General features: G+C 27.8%; 1 protein-coding gene across 1 annotated transcript in view; it reads right to left on the minus strand.

Moving 5' to 3' along the window:
- LOC111612414 (transmembrane protein 151B-like) overlaps positions 1–17,879 on the minus strand; it is a 23,865-nt gene extending 5,986 nt beyond the window's left edge. Inside the window, exon 1 of the mRNA XM_023353620.1 lies at positions 17,441–17,879. Within this exon, the coding sequence (XP_023209388.1) occupies positions 17,441–17,473 (33 nt within the window). The 5' untranslated portion in view covers positions 17,474–17,879. The remainder of the gene's footprint in view (positions 1–17,440) is intronic.
- Between the last annotated feature and the right edge of the window lie 252 nt (positions 17,880–18,131).

Below are 18,131 nucleotides of genomic sequence, written 5' to 3' on the forward strand. Positions count from 1 at the left end.
AAATATTTATATATATATATATATATATCTAGAGCAACATGTTTAATTTCCTCATATAATTAATAGTTTAATTTATTACAATTTTTTAAAACTTTTAATTATTAAAACAGTCATTTAAGTTAATAAGAAATTTGGATTTCAAGAGGATCAATTGGAACTTATCATAACGATTCTCTTGTTATAAAAGCGCTACAAATGCATATTTTCTCTTTGTTATTCTTTCATTTATATCTGAACAAGCTCTTTAAAAGGTCAAAAAGCTTACAGAAAAGGAAGATAATTAATATCTAGTCATTTGTAGTTACGTCTCTTCATGCAGAGTAGCTGTAAACTTTTGAATTTTACGCACATTCGCACCGATCCGATAATAATACAGATAAGTTGTCACATCATAATTATAATTTAATTTAAAAGCAATCATTACAATTTTAATATTTTAAATTAAACTATAAAAGGCGCGACGTAAATTACATTAGTTTTTATCAATTAACTGAAAAGGCGAATCGAAGAAAGGATAAGTTTAAATAATTAAAGTATAATATATTTTTAAGAATTGATGGAATTTGGAGGGGAAAAGAAATGCTGATTGAGTTCTCGAATGTCAAAAAATGAAGAAGAGATTCGGAAAATTGATAAAGTTGTCAGAAAGTCGGAAAACAACTTCGTGTTTCGTGCAATTCCCTAAACAGTATCAGCGAAGCAGAAAGCTAGTCAAAAAGTAGACACATTGAAATCTCTAACGTCAACCGTTTCTAAAATGAAAACTTTTGAAGATGGTCCAAAGGAATTGGTGACATTGAGAGAAAAGATAAAACCGGCAGTAAATTTGGGAAAGTTTCAAAGATATGATCATAAAGGGAAGATTTTAACTGAAGGAAATAAAAATTTCCCAGCAGATAAATATTTCAATAAAAAAACTTAATCCAAAAATATAGAGAAAGATCATTTAGAAGATTATAAAAAGAACTTCCTATACGTAATGCTAGAATTTAACGTCACAAAGGTTTGCCGCACAATATATATATAAAAAGTTAATGCATTGCAACTTCATAAAATAAAATCTCATAAATCATTAGCTGTAAAATTAATTATGAGGCATTTTTAATATTTAATTAAAACGTGAATAATAGATTACACAATAAATGTAAAAGTTCTAAAAATAGAAAAGAGCGAATTTATAATCCGAATGAACGAATTTAAGATGAAAGTATTTAGATCGACACGTGTAATAATCAATAGAGAGAGAGAGAAATACACTTTTTTAAATAAATCATACACAAACAACCCTTCATTTACCGAAGTTAATGAAATGTTTTTTATTGACTTTAACATTTATTCAGCTTAAAATTCTCTCGCCATGTTTAAAAATTGGGAAAAATTTAAAAAAAAAAATACACCTCTTACTCCTTTTCCAAAATAAATTAATCGATATTTTACAATGAACCATAGAGTTATAGATATTTAAATTCGAACCATATTATTTTAGAATTAATGATTAATAATGAAAGTCTAATAATATAATATTATAAATTCTTTAAAATTAAATCAAATAATTTAATTAATGTTTTAAAAATTAATTAAAATAAAGAAGAAATAATAATAATAATAATAGGAAGAGTGGGAGTGACACATGTTTCTTTTACATATGCCAAAGTTTGACCAATGAACGAGCCAGTTACATCATTCCACTTTTAATATTTTCTAATGAAAAAGCTCGTTTATTATTAATTACATTCTAATTAATTATGAATTATCCGCATTAATTTGTAACTTTGCGTGAAAATTAATTCTACTAGATTTATTATTATATATTTGTCGTCTCGGCTTCTACAAAATAAGAAGGGACTTTATTCTGGAAAACAAAATACTTATCTTTCGTTAGAGATAAAACTGGAGAGAAGATTTGTACGAGCCTCAGGTCTTTACATCTTTATGCTTATGCAAGCGTATTATAGTAAGATATTCTTTTCGTATGGTTCTTGATCATTAGAGCTTTGCTGACCACGTTTTTTTCCACACGTTTATTCAATGCGTGCATCTAAATTAGCATTTTATACTTGTTTACGCTACATAAAAATATAAGAGAATTCATAACTTAACGTTTACAATATGGGAAACCAATTGCTTGTGGTTGATTAATATTCAAATTTTTGAGAAATTAATAGGCACAAATTAAAATTTTAAAAAGCATTATTAATTATACGTATTTTTAGAATATTAAATTAATTATTTTTATTTTAAATTCACTACATTTTGTACTCGAAATTTAAACTTTAAATGGTTGATCCTAGTACGAGACAACATACTTTCCTGACGTTTAACTGTTGAAATTGTTGTAATAATTGTTGGAAATATTTTCTGGAGAGAATCCTGAAGAAAAAATTTCTTAATAGAACCATTGACAAAACGTATAATTTCGATTTTAGGGCAATTTAGCCAGGATTCATAGAATATAACTAGAAGGAAACTCCATGACGTTTATCTTGTTAAGAAGAAAGAGAAACTTTCTTATCAGTTTAATTTTTTGTTCTCCGATTTACAAAATTAGATACTATTTTTTTTTTCTTTCTTTTTATAGCAGATGTATTCTGAAACTCTATACTTTCAATGCGTGTATGGATGGATCTGGTTATCTCTTTCTTAATGGATAATTTCTTGGAACAAATTTAAAACGAATAGCAACAGTATTTACCGTAGATGAGTGAGAAGTATAAATGCGAATGGCAATAAAATTCAAACACAATTAAATTAAAAATTTAACTCAAATAATACTAACAAAGTTTTCCTTTATAATAATAATTTCATTTCGAGATTTACAGAACGAAATGACATAATTTATTAAGGAAATTCTTTTACTTTATAATTCTTCTCTTCTTATGCCTTTAATTCTAATTAAAATAATATTTAAAACGGAATTAAGAAAGTTATAATTAGATACTCTACCAATTTAGGAATATTTTTATTGCCTTTTTGTATTTTTAAACCAAGAAAATTTGTCCCAAAGATGCAAATTATATTATTTTTAAGGGTTATATTATTCGTCTTTTTATTGTTTTCTTGTAGTGGAAAAATAAAATTCTTTTCGAAGTCTGAAAATTTTCTTTTCAAAAGAAAATTGTGTTGGTTCAGTTGTTTTGAATGTCTTCATATAGGCGTTGAATTATCGCAAGATTGTCAACATCACTAAAGTTACAAAAGGAAAAAATTGTGAATATCTCTATAATTATTTGGAAAGAATAAGAATAAAAAATAATAATATATAAACAATTTTCTATTTGAAAATAATAAAAATTCTTTGTCGAAACTATGTTTTTTAAATTGTATATATAATATTTAAATAGATTCTTTCTATATACTTGTAACTTCTTGCTAAAGTATTTACACAATACTCATTTATAATTTAATAAATAAAAATGATTAAATATCGAATTACACGAAGAAATTTTGTAAAAATATAAATTAAAATCGAAATAATAATAATTTACATTTTATTATTAAAAATTGATTATTTTTTCTTTAATAAAAATGCATCGGAGTTTATCAAAACTTAAAAATCTTCCCCCAAAAATTTATAATTAAGAGTTAACAGTAATAAAGTACGGAATTGTTAACTTTAATATCTTATAATTGCAGTCGAGCGTTAAATAAATTACATTATTAAATATCTCATCTAATATAATTATATAAAATACAGTAAACAGGGGAAATTACTTTTTGACAATTTCTACACAGTTTTTTTCTCTTCGAGAATTTCGTTTTAATTTCTACGCCTCGAATTAATTTAATATTATTAAATCACTTCTTAAAAGAAGGGAAATATAATTATATAATAGATAAACCTTATATTTATATATTGATTATTGAATTTGTATTGAAAATAATAAGCTTTTAAGTATAAATTTTTTTTCTTGATCTTGTTTTCTACTTAATTTTCAAAATATTTATCACGAAATTAAGTAGAATGTAGTGTTTATTTTTTTAATTTATGTATTTACAGGCTGGCATCAGCTTAGTTAATTAGAAAATAATTTTTCCCCTCTTAATTATGGAGTAGAATTGTATATATTTTTTTCTTTCCCCAATTGTTTACTCGGCATCAGTGTAAAAATAATATAGCTGTGTTAGAGTTGTAACTCGATGCAGAAGGTTATTTGTTTTGATATCTTTAAGTAGAGTGTCATTGATGAGTTTGAGAATTTGTTACATGTTAGTAAGATTGATACTGTACTGTACTGTACAGTACTGTATATTGATAGGAAGTATGGGGAGTGATTGGTGCCTCGACAGTGTCTAATGTAATTTCGTAATTCATTTCTCATATTGATATTTCTGCTTCTCCGATTCACTGCGACACGTATGATAAAATCGTGCAATAAATAATCGAAAATTTTCCTTTATTTATAATAAAAACGGGATGTATCGGATGATATCTTAATGGGAATAGTAGTCACTTTTTAAAAAAAAATGATCAATATCGTGTTCAAAAAATCAATATCGCTTAAAAACGTTCATTTATCATGTTCTTTCAAAAGAAAATAATGAATTTTAAGCATTGCAAGCAAACAAAAGCTGTAGAACGTACTTAAGGTTTTTCAGAACGTTGTCTACATGCTATAAAATTTATAATTTATTGAAAAAAGATTATTCTTTTAAAAATAAATAAAGTAGATACATAAATCAACGTTATTTGTTTGAAATAACATAGAACTTTCCCAATATTATAAAACTGTGTTTAAAGATTCGGGATTTATTGGATTTACTTATTTAACGTATAGCTATAATTCACCACCAGGAAAAGAAAAAAAATTGGAAAATCTAACAGAGAACCGATATATCTAGACAAAACAAAATACGGTAGTGTGTATATTGACATTCTAGTTCTTTTCTTTGCTTCGATAACCTTTAAGAAGCACGGAACTTTCAGAACTTCTGTATAAATACCAAAGAAATTATACAGTTTTTTTAGAAAAAACCTCACTTTCTTATTACTGCATAATAATTTATCGTATACTTAATGTTACATTTCCATTATTTTATTTAAACAAACGAAGCCAAGTGATTTTTGCCCGTACTTAATAATACATTTCTCCATTTCTCTGCGTCGTAACTTTTTCTAACTCTATGCTTTATTGACACCAAGTACACACATTACGTGAAGTATGACATACTATAGAATATTTATTGCTAAATTCCTATACTGTCTCGTTTATACAAGTGTATTTATCATTAAGCTGATAGGCTGTGTGTTTATGGATTTGCTTGTATTTTTTTTTTTTGTTTTTTGTTTTAAGTAAGTAAATATAATAATGTTGGATAAAATATATTTTACACCATAAAAAATGTTTAGTTTTTATCCATTTTGAAAAGGCTATTACACAATAAAAAAGTTTAATTACATTTTTCTTAGATTCTTTCATTCATTTTCTGGAAATCTTGACACTTTCTTGTAATTTCCAAATCGATATATAAATCGTACGTCTGAAGTTTCATAATAACTTTGCTTAGACATTATCTTTAAAGAAATATTTCACGATAAAACATATCCAGTGAAAACCATTAAAATTCCTTATTTAAAAACAAGAAAACTTAATAGTAAATTCGCATTTTTCTGTTTGTTTTTAATTAAAAATTTCCCACCGATAGTTAATTAATTCTAATTTATTAGCTATTGAGTAGGAGAGAATGCTAACTATTCTTTGCTAGTTTATTCATTCATTGGATTTTGCTTGTTTCGAACGTGTATTAATCGGATAAATGTGATAAGAAATTGTCAGGCCGTATAAAATAGAGATAATAAGACTAATGGAATTGTAATTTTCAGTTCGTTGATGAGAAAGATCTTAGGTAATCCAATAACTAGTAGATTTGTTAATTAAGCGTTAATAAAAATGCTTGTAAAGGAAAAAATATATGCTTATATCGATTAAACAGACAAAACAAATCATTTGTTTAGTTGATATTTCCTTTGTATTTAAAAGAAACAAGCCAAAAATCAGGAGAAAAAAGTTGTGATATCTTTTTTTCTGCTGTGATTGAATAAATTCCCATTCCCAAGAGCAAAGAGATGAATGGAACAATCAAATAAATCCTATTAAAGTTTAAATGGCGTATTCTTGATATTAAGCGAAGCATTCTTACAAAAACTCTTTTCACTGCCTTTTGAGTCTTCTATACAATGAAAAGCGTCACTAGAATCGATATTACCGTCTGTTATCGTTACAACTACTTCGAAATTCACCGTTGAACTGTACGAATCTTGATATAACCCAGTTTTCAAGTAACATTGGCATACGTACTGTACCTTGATAAATGAATTTAAGATGGAATGAATATTACTGTATTTTTTTTTTAAATTTCGGCGTGTTATGTAGGAAATAATTGTTTGTCGAACGAGAAAGCTCGATCAATGTTTAACCCTTAGAAAGAAGATAATTCGTCCATTAAATATTATTAATTGGGTGAACGATAATATTAAATAAATGCCATTAAGTAATGATTAAACTGCATTTAATTTGATTAACATAACGAAAATTTGATTAAAGAAATTTGTCAATTATAATTATCACCTTTAACTTATTAAACAATTACTCAAACCACGCTTTCCTTTTAGCCCATTTTCACTTAGATAAGAGACAAACGAATTCAATTAATTTATCTGTTAAATTTAAAACCATTATCGGATGAACAACAAGTCGTAAATTCACGAACTTTGAATGATTTATGTTTAAATTTCTAACTTAGAAACTTCATTTTCTATATCTAAAATATTAAAACATGATTTGTTAATAAACAGTCAATGAAATGACAGAGATAATGAGCTTAATTATTATTTAAATCGCAAAATAATCTTCCTGACTAATTTTGTTCTTAAATGTCTCCATTGTAAAGTAACAATTTACTGAATCCCCGGGAGAATTAAACATATCGAAGAATTATCCAAGCTAAATTACATTTTATTTCTACATTAGACATGTTCGATTGACCTGTTTTCATTAGGGTGTGTTCTAAATTCTAATAGGTATCACACAATCCATTCTTGATATCGAATGACTTCGAGATAGTTTAATTTAAATATAATCCCAAGTTAAATCATCGAGCCTATCGATTTTAAATTAACTTTTAATGCCTCTACGTGATTTCTTGCCAAATATTTCAACTTTGGCCCGTTTCTCGCCAATGTATACTGTGATAAAACGTTGATTTTGGGTGCATTTTTTAGGCTGTTTAATTCAAAAATATCGCCAATTTTATTAAACTCGGCTTAGTTTAGAGCTTAGTAATATTGTCTCCTTTTGAATTTATTAATTTTATAAATAAAATATTATTGATTTTAATATAAATTGCATTTTTTTTTCTTACTTATGAGAGACTTCTAATTAAATTTCGAAAATACGATACGTCTTATTGAAATTTCCTTTTATTATAACTTTGATGTTGGTAGATGTATGTTGGCTTAGCGGATTTATTTGTTAAAAGAACTTATCCATATATATATATAAGATGTTGTAGAAAGATTGCAAACTAAAAAAATATATATAATACTTAGAGTTTACGTTGAAAACTATCGATAAAGTCAATATCATTCCCGAGACGGGATTAAGTTAAGCTAATCAATCTTTTAGAGAAAATCCTGCATTAAACAAACACCATTTTATGTCGGCATCCCCTTTACACGTGGGTTTACTAAAATAAATATTAAAAAAATCGACATTTCAAAATTCCACAATTATAAAATAATCAGCCATACAATTTTCAGTAAAGTTGGAATGTTTACTAATTTCCTACGTAATTAATTTATATAAGTTATCTGCCAAGTACGTAAACTATCGGTTTTACTGTAGTCCACCTCTATAAATAGTCACTTACCATGTTATCACGCTAAATCGAATCACGATATCTTAGCTACTCTCGATATATACCGACATTAGTACTATTTAAAGTACTAGAAAACAGTAAATTTTTATCATAGATATCTGCTTGACCCAAATAGATAATAAAAAGAAAATTCGGATGCCAGATCCGCATCGTTGTCAACATATCTTTAATTTTATATAAATAGATATAGGATATATTTATAGGATCCTCTACCAAATAAAGAGTTTAATTACTGTAAGATTTTATATAAAAATATCGAATATTTGGAAGGGAGGAGAAATAAATACGAGAGAAAATAAGAGCATTTTCTCGACTGATCCAAATTTTAAAAGAAATAAGAAGAGTAAACAAAGAGTGAACAGTTTAAAGAAAATATTTAAAAAGTATAAATATGTCTTTATAAGAATATCGAAAACAGTATCATATTTTGTCTGAGTAATGCTAAAGTACAATGAGATAACTTATATTACAAACTTGGTATCCTGTTATCGGCAGCGAGAGAAGATAAAAAATAATAATAAAAATAGTAGTAACACGAGATCAGATGGAGAGGAAAAGTAAATAAAATATTTAAATTTTCGGAGAACTATACGAATACAAAATTATTCAATATAAATGTAAATAAATATATGTATAATAAATTCAAACATAAACACAGAAAAAAATCCTTTAAAAATGAATTTCCTCGGCACACTCCGAGATTTACATAAAATTTCAATAAAATATTTCTAGCAAAAAAAGGAAAACAACTATCGAAATGAACGTTTCTGTCCGTAATTTAAATGGTGAAATCTGAAGACGACAACTATAAATTTTCTAATATTATATAGCCTATAATTTCGTGTATTGTAGATGCTATTTATCACAGACTATACATTAAAATAATGTAATGATTATAGTAAAATATATCTTAATCTAAGCTAAAATTTTAAATATAAGAAGAATTAAACATTTAAAACCTTTTTGTGTAGTTATTTTAAAGACTACGTTAGATAATTTTTAATTATTTAAGTGAAGGGAGATTTGATTTTATAAATTGATTTTTAACCATCGAAAATAATAGTGTAGGATTGTTACTATAGTAACGGAAGTATAGATAATATTTGACCTTGATAACATAGTTTTTAAATGTTAAGGCCAAATTTAGTACACCACGACTTAATACTTTTTACCATTGAACGATTAAGAAGTGTTTTCAGTACGAAATAAAGAATTTGTTTCATAAAATATGTTAAATATGTAAAGGTTGGAAATAGTTTATAGAAAGTTAAGCGTTACAAAAGAATGCAATCTTGCTCACGGTACCATTTCGGGTTATGTTTTATGCATGATATCTTGCCGAATTCAAACTAGATCGGTGCGTGACGTTGAAGATAGCCACTCTATACTTACCAAAGGTTTGTCTTTTCACGAAATATTTACCAATATCTTTCCAAATATTCACGAAATTGATTGTAATCCTGGAAAATCGATAAAATATTGATGTGTAGCGAGAGCTACATTAGAAGAGTGCAAATTAAATAGTCTACAGTTTTTTTTCTGTTTATTCACTATCAAAATTTATTTTTGTATGGCTAAACCTGCAATTTATAAGCTCCTTAGACTATGTTAAAATGCGATAAAATGCCGTATATAATTCTGGATTATTCTCAATGAATTTGAAAAAAATCGTAGACCTATAAATTCCCGCTGTCTGTCAGTTTGTCCTTTCTTAATCTCGAGAACGGAGTTAGTTAGATGAAATCCGAGATCACATATGAAAACCTTGTAAGCAGGAGGCTCCGATTAACTATATAGGACCGTCCGGTAAGGACCGGAAATCACGTGATTTTAATTCAAACATTTTCCCCGGAACGGCGTTACACGACACGACTCTATTGCTAACAGGAAAAGTATGATTTACAGGGGAAAATCACTACTAATTTAAGATAGAAAGCATATATTTTAAACTAAATAAATTTTTGCTCGTTGTCTATGTGTTTAGCTGAGAAAAAATTGATCACTGGAAGTGTGAGCAATCGCAATGGTATTCACAATAACTCACGTGGAAGATAACCTAAAATTGTTTTCGTTTCGACGTGTAGACTATAATCATTTATAAAGAGGGTCATTTATTACGTTTCCTAAATGATTGCGTATCCATAAAACGTAACTCGAAACTAATTCCAGTTATACGTTGATAATTATGTTAATCATCGACTGCTCAACGCTCCACGAAATTTATTCAAAACTTTAAAATCGCTAGATTAATTTATATAAATTTCTGTTAGATAAATAAGATATAAAAGAAGAATGAAAACCATAAAAATAGTCTAGAAAGTTAAATTAATCCCAAAATAAATTTTAATAATGGAATTAAAGAGACTTCCTCGGAACAAAAAAGAGAGATTGTGATCAGTAAAGAAGTAATAAAAATTAAAATATTCGCATAAAAAGCCAGATAAATGGTTAGAAAGTAGTGAGGAATATCGTTTGCACAGCAAAATTTACGATCATTAAGAGTGGAAAAGTTGAAGTAGAGCGAGGAAATATTTATTAGTAGAAATTGGTAATCGATAGAATTTGTATTAAGAAAAATTATTTAAGAGAATTTTAATAAGATAACCTTAGATGAATCGATAATGATTAACGTATGGAAACCAACTCGAATACATTATTGCTCTCCTAATCGTTGCTTAATCAAGGGATCTTTACTAACTTAAATGAGGTTTTTTTCGTTGTTTAAGAAACATTTAATACCCTACGAGATCATTCGGCATTGGCAAAAATCCAACATTCACGCTTAAGAATATTTAATTTGCGATACATAACGATGTTTCTTCCCGAAACGAAATTTATGCCGAAAGCATATTAAACTGTGACTCCGATTCGAAGATGTTACGGAGAAATAACAGGAGAATTCAAAGCGGGAAAATAAAAGTAATGGCTTATCTTTGAAGTAACTTTAGAAGAGCTAACGCGCATCCCATTTAAGATAATGAAGAAGAATAAGGCCATTTATGAAAGCCGTGCGATGAAGATGACATAAGAGAACGAGCTGTTTTTTAATTTATAGATCAGTTAACTAGATAATAAGTAAGATAAATTAGTACAGATCTTGTACAGTAATTCAACACAAGTAATTTCGTTAACGTGATCCCAGAACTGCTTGCGCGTTATAAATTATTCATATTATCGAAAACGTTGGCGAAATAAAATTTCAAAACACGAATTATCATTCCAGAAAATGTAAGAATTCCACGTTCCTATTCTCTTATACAAGTTCTATTTTTACAGTTACTTTCTTAAAAATTAAAATAACTAATTAAAAAACTAGTCAAATTGTCTATAGACGTGTTAAGGGAATTATGAAATTCCACAATTGGATGTCAACTAAGTTGATAACAAAGACCCGAGAGACGTTGATAAAGGATTTTCTTATAAATTGGATTTTATATTTTCCAACCAAGAAGGATCTCTCTCCAATATCGCATTTTTTACGTTTCTAAAAGATTTTTAAAAGTGTTCATTGCATTCTAAATCGAGTTTAGATCTTAACTTTTCTTACACAATATTTTCTTTATATATTTATAGCGTGTGGTAAGATAGAATTCTGATATAAAGCTACATATATCATCCACAATAGTAAGTTTCATATAAAAATTCTACTTCATAAGTTGCAATTTATTTGCAGTAATTTAAGACACGAGCTTAGAATCAATGTTGGATTCGGCTGTATAAATTTCCAGCTGATTAATTTTCTATATAAATATATTTCGATGCTTAAAGGATAGAAATTTATTTTTAAAAGTATGTATAGAATCCGTGTTATATAACGTAAAAATGATACGCATGGATTAATACGAGGAAACTGTAAATAAAATTTTCTCTTGATGAAAATTTAATGGTAAAATGCCATTTGATCCAATTATAAGTAAATATTAATTACTCGAGTATTCGACAGAATCTCTGTAATACTATTTAACAATAAGTCGAAATTAGTTTTCTTCTGGAAGAAAGAATTTGCAATTGATTGACACTTTGAAGTTATTCCGATTGAAATTTTTAAGAGATAAAATCAATAGGAAAGACTATTAATTGTAAATTGTAATTAGATTGGTCTTGGCGAACGACTGAGAGAATTAGAAAATGCATTTGTTTGTTAAATTTATCAAAAGTGTGTAATAAATCTAACTAATCCTCTACTTGTATTTTTCGATGCTGCCTCGGGGTATCGTTCTACCAGGAGATAAAAGAAAGAAGCGTACAAACGAAAGATATACAGTATTTTACCATCATAGTCGTGATTTGTAAGCTACCTGGGGCACCATCGAATATAAAACGTAGAAATTTATGATAGAAATTTTTGAGAAGATATCCCATTTTGAAAATAAATTCCTAAGTGCTTTCTTACATTATTTGACGTTGGAGATTTATTTATTTCCTTTATTTTAAATAGCATAATTTATAACTTATATATTTTTATACGTCAAACGTTTATAAATATTTTTAAAAATTCCAAAACTTCTAAATCGTTTTATCATATTAACTAAGTGATGCTCTCGCTGCTTATTAAATAAATAAACAAAAGTTGTTTACATATATTTTATTATTCGCTGAGAAACTTAGACATTTCCATTATCATTCTTCGCTTCTCGAAAGAAAAAAGATTTATTTTGGGTGGAGATTACAAACGTTCCTTTCCATTGTTAGATAACGTGATCGTGCTTTTACTCCATCTTCCGAGATTTTAACCGTTAGCATTAAAATAATTATAAAACTTCTACCTTTAATTACGTTTAAACTCAATCAAACTTTACTTTAAAAATCATTATTGAATGCTATTTTAATTCTGTTTTATATAAGTTTTGATAAACTTTCCAAATAATAATTGTATATACATTTGTCGTATGCGATAGTTGGATTGAAGGGCTCTTGTAAGAGTATCAAGATCTCCGTTCATATCTCATCTCTCTATGGTAACAACAGCGACTCGTAATATCAGATGCAATTATTGTTGCTATTATAAGAAAACTGATTACTTCTCACTTCGACACTTACAAGCGTAATACATCAAGCAATCTTATTCAGTTTTCTAATTCTTGAATTATAAGCTCTGTTTTTCCACTTATTATACTCGAGAAAGTTGAAAATTCTCGATAAAATATATACCGGACTCGATTATTTCAGTAATTTAATTCCGTAAAAAATGGAAAGATTAATATAAATTTCATTCTCAATCTTATCATGAATTAAAATGTAAATTTAGTTTCAAAAATTTCCGCAGAAATTATTTGAAATTTCCCTTATTTATTTAAAATATTCTTTTGTGTAAGAAAAAACATTATTTTTTCCTTCAACTTTTTTATTTAAATAAGTATAAAAATTTCATATTTATTCGGTAGAAAAATAATGTATTTTAGTAATTATTTTAAACAAATGTTAACGTATCTTTATTTTAAAATATTTAGAATAATTATACCGGAATATTAATAGTTTATTCTGTCGCGAAAAGAATATATTTTGTATTTAAATAATTATTCTTTAGTAGCGAAAGTAGAGTTTAGTTAATCAGGTTTTGTACTTTTGTTTAAAAGAAGAAAAATATTCTGTGTTTTGTAAGAAACTTCCTTCTTTTAAAAATTTCATCACACGTTTAAAAATTTAAAGTTAAAACTGTAACAATCAATGTAATCCTTTCTTTTTCTTCGAATTTGTCTTAATTGATAAAAGACAGATACAAAGAAAAATCTAAGCTTTATCTCCACATCTTAAAATATTCTATAAATTCTTTCTATCGTTTCTGATCACATTTTGATAAATGTAATTATTCATTTTTTATCACTTCTCATTTATCTCCTTGCTGTTTATTGTTACAGAATAAAAAAGTATTTTTTTTTTCCTTCTTCTCTCCTTCGTAACTGTAAAAATAGTTTGCGCAGAAACATTATAAAAATAGAAAAAGTATTAAGAGCAAATTACGCATCCTAATTTCATAATTCTCAATAATCAAATATTGTTACAAATTTTGGTCATTAGGGTGTCATTATGTCGCGCACCGGCTTCGAAATTGTTAACTAAATTACATTTGAAGTTTCACGGCTACGTTTATTTGAGATGTAAGATATCGCTGTTCGAGGATACTAACCAAATTTACTTAGTAAAATTATGCATATGCTCTTTATTCCGATATCCACTATGCGAGTTAGATTATACTTTTTTTTTTTTTTTCTTTTTGTTTTTACGATAACAGATGCGCCTCCCGCTTCTTAATATTTAAATAAAAAGATAAGAGAATATAATTTATTATTTACTGGAAGGTAATTTTTGGTAATTTATAGCATTTAAAAATTAATCTCAATTTCTCCTTTGTTTTTTTTATTAAATTAAAAGAAAAGCTTAAAAAATATGAAAATTAAATTTTTTTTACGGAAATTAAATTTGTGCCCTTTTTATTTAAAGAATATTTTTAAAGGATTATATTCAAAAAGTTATTCAATAAGGATAATTTAATATCCGATCGAATAATGAGACACGCTTTTAACACAATAGAAGATCAGTTCGTTCCCTGTAGATCAGGTTTCTCCGCATTTCTCTGTGTTATGCAGTGAAGCAGCATTCGGTATCATTTTCCAAAATGCGAATAAAATGACCGGATCAAATTGTTTCCAGATGGTAATATTCGATAATAATCTCTCGCATCTTCATTTGTTATCTACTCGTTTATGGCTTCGAACCTGTTCGGGGTTAAGTTAGAAAAATAAAAATAAATGATCTGCAAAAGTTGAAAATAGTGATGTTTATGTCTGCAGAATATAACCCAACCAATAATTGGTTTACGGCTTGCGTGACGTTACACCATTTTCGTGACAATATTTTCACTCACGCGATCAGGTATGCGTCACGTTACCGCTAAAGTATAGTTTGTGCTGATGAAATGAAGTGCGTAGATTGTTTTCTGTATAGACGAAGCTAAGTGGATTAAGAAGTCGATTGGAAGAGATTCAGAATCATTTTATGGATGTTGCGTGTTCGGCCATCTAAATGAGTTCGAACGGATGGTTGATGACATTGTCAAATTTTGACGGGTCAATAGATAGATGCGTTTGAAACTTAAATGCTTTGTTTCCAGTTATGAAACCGACGTATATATACGTCGTTAATTAGTTGAAAGCGTGTAAATAAAGCTTAAAAAATAACATTTTTTTTTTAAATTTTCGCCGTTTAAGTTAATTTCTTAATCACTTTAAATATATTTATTTATAATAATGTCCGGAAATATATGAATTATCGACATTAAAATGCTCTTTTTACTCGGTTAAATGAGAGATGAATAGAATCTGTAGGAAGGAATAAGAATAATTTTTCACCCGAATTACGACAAATGTAGTGACTTAGCAACATAAAATGACATTAAATAATAATTTTAAAATATTATTTTATCGCAAACATAAAACTTTATAAAAGAAATTATTTCTCTTATATTTTATATTTGAAATATACCGCACTTAGAATTGTATTAGTCATTGGAAATTTTATTGGACATTAAAATGGATAAAAGAACATTCGAAGAGACATAAAAATCTATAGATCGAGCATAATTCTTCGAATGACAGCATCCAGAAACATTTTCCATATCTAAAATTTATCCGAAAGTGGGCCAATATCACCATATATTAAATTCACATAATAATTATATTATAAATGGTGGAATTAAGATAAGAAATTTAATACTAGTTCGGTAAAGCTTATAAATGTGGAAAACGAANGAAATAATGTGTACTTTGCTCAAAAAAATTACTCTGCGCTAATTTTCTAATACTAATTTATTACGTAGTATAATTATAGTTGTAGCAAATAATTTTTGCTCTTAGAAGTTTTTCGATAAATTAATTTCGTTAATTTTATTACGAATTAAATTTTCGAGTTACCAGTTTTATTTTGGTGTGCATCCAATAACCTTTAACATTTTCCTATATTTGATCTTGCTGTATTTTATTTTATATATTTATACATTCTTTTTTTTTTCTTTTCATTTCTCTCCTCTCTTTTCGTCTGCATCAAACCGAATCAATTTCAAACTGGAAATTCATTTTAAAAAAGAAAAACCAAAATTTCAATCTTATTTTTGCCCGATAAGATTGAAATTTCAAAAAAATCATGTCACAATAACGCAGCTTTTTTCCAATTCCAATACAACTAAATCTACAATTTCTTCAATCGAACCACTAACTCCGAAACGTCAAAGTTTATGGTGTGACAACAAAGTGCCCGTTTGAGGAAAACCATCGTCGAAATGGATCAATATACCCTTGGCTAATGCTAGAAAGTGAATGGGACATTAGAAGACTCTAACCTTAGAAGGCAAAGAGTAACAAACATACGACACATGCATCAAAAGATTATTCTTAATAAATTATTTCTCTAGTTTATTTTTATTATTCCTCTGCGCGCACAGAATCTGCTTTATCACAAATTCTCTCTCTTTTTTTTGCGCCATCCAATCACACTATGTCAAATTTTTTTAATTCCAATCTTTTCATCTCCATCTTAATATCTATAATAAAACTGGTAATAAGGTTTGCGCTTATTTCTAACGATAAGAAAATATCATTTTATCGTCCAGTTATGTCGAACAATATCGCATAATTCCTTTTGGGGATTTTCTGCGGTGACTTATCCTTCTAGTTATTACCAAGATATATATCACAAAGATAGCATTTATGACACCAGGATTTTAGGATTACGCGTGATCCAGGATTCGAATTTTCAATTGTACTCGAGAATTTTCTGAATAGCCGAAATTCTTTTTTTTTTTTTCTTTCTTTCTTGTAACGAAAAAATTAAACGGTTCGAAGTGATGGTTCTTTAGTGATGTGGAAACGATTAAAGTGAAAAAATACAGAAGAAAATTCTTAGATTTTTTTGAGTTGTCGTTTCTCTAATCAATGAAGCAGTATTGACGCCAGTGAATGTCCCAAAGGCCGCTAACTTACTATGCTAGAGGCGCCTCTCTGACTGAAGTTTCTCTTTGTCCTTGTACGCCATTTTGTTGGCTATTTGCCCGGTCTGCTACAGCAATGCGACAATCTGCTACAATCTCTATAACTTTTTAAATAAGCGCCCTCGTTCCAAATTCATACCAATCGTTTCGTACGTATAACTCTCATCTTCGGTTAATTATCCCAGGAAAATTATCTATAATCCGCATTAATTCCTCCTTAATATTACTAACGTAATGTTACTTCCTTAAAAGAGAAATTTCCTGTTTAAAAAATATATATATATTAAATGGATTATTGAGTCATTAACTATTTTTGTACATCTAGCCGAAACAAAATATAAAAGAATGCAGTCAATTCTCATAGACTTATAAATCGTTGTAAAAAAATTCGACAGAAAATTGCAATTTGGACTCCTAAATGACAGCATCCAGAAACATTTTCCATATCTAAAATTTATCCGAAAGTGGGCCAATATCACCATATATTAAATTCACATAATAATTATATTATAAATGGTGGAATTAAGATAAGAAATTTAATACTAGTTCGGTAAAGCTTATAAATGTGGAAAACGAACGTACCTCCTCTAAATTGTCGTCTATAGCTACACTCATGACGGTGATAATTCCAGAAGTAGGAACATTGTGCAGCAGTTCTTAGTGTGGTCAGCACACTAACCCGCTTGACCCAATGTGATTCCTTTCTAGACATGTATAGATTTGATTTTAGTAAGGGTCGGGTGTTGACAGTGATGGACGCACGTGCTTCTACGAATATTTAAGGCTATCATGGTCACTAAGTAAAGTAGGTATAGTAGAGGGCACTGTCAATGGAAAGTGCTGTAGAAGTCGCCTCGACTGACATGCTGATCTGGACTGTTGTACTCGCCATCTGGTGAATGTGCAGCAGCGTCCTCTAATGGGAAACATGTGCAGCGATCGATACATATTAGACGCATGTTAGTGCGCTTTTTATAATTAAAATGAAGCAATAAGTCAAATTGCGAAAATTCCAATACTTTCTTAATTTAATACTTAATTGGGAGGGTACGGTTTGTTCGCCCTTATTCCACTGCCAAGCGTAGAAAAATTATTTCCATATAATTTTAACCAAAATTTATCATCTCTATATTATAGTTAAACTGTACATTTTATAGGTCATAATTTTTATTTGTCATTTTCCTCACCATACACATGTATCTTTCTTGTAACTTTATATCTATATTACTTTTATTCTTCCCACGAAAAAAGTAATGAAGATTAATATAAAAAA

Source organism: Centruroides sculpturatus, unplaced genomic scaffold, assembly GCF_000671375.1.
Source record: "Centruroides sculpturatus isolate CEXI.00-Female unplaced genomic scaffold, Cexi_2.0 scaffold1777, whole genome shotgun sequence".
NCBI classification, from domain to species: Eukaryota; Metazoa; Arthropoda; class Arachnida; order Scorpiones; family Buthidae; genus Centruroides; species Centruroides sculpturatus.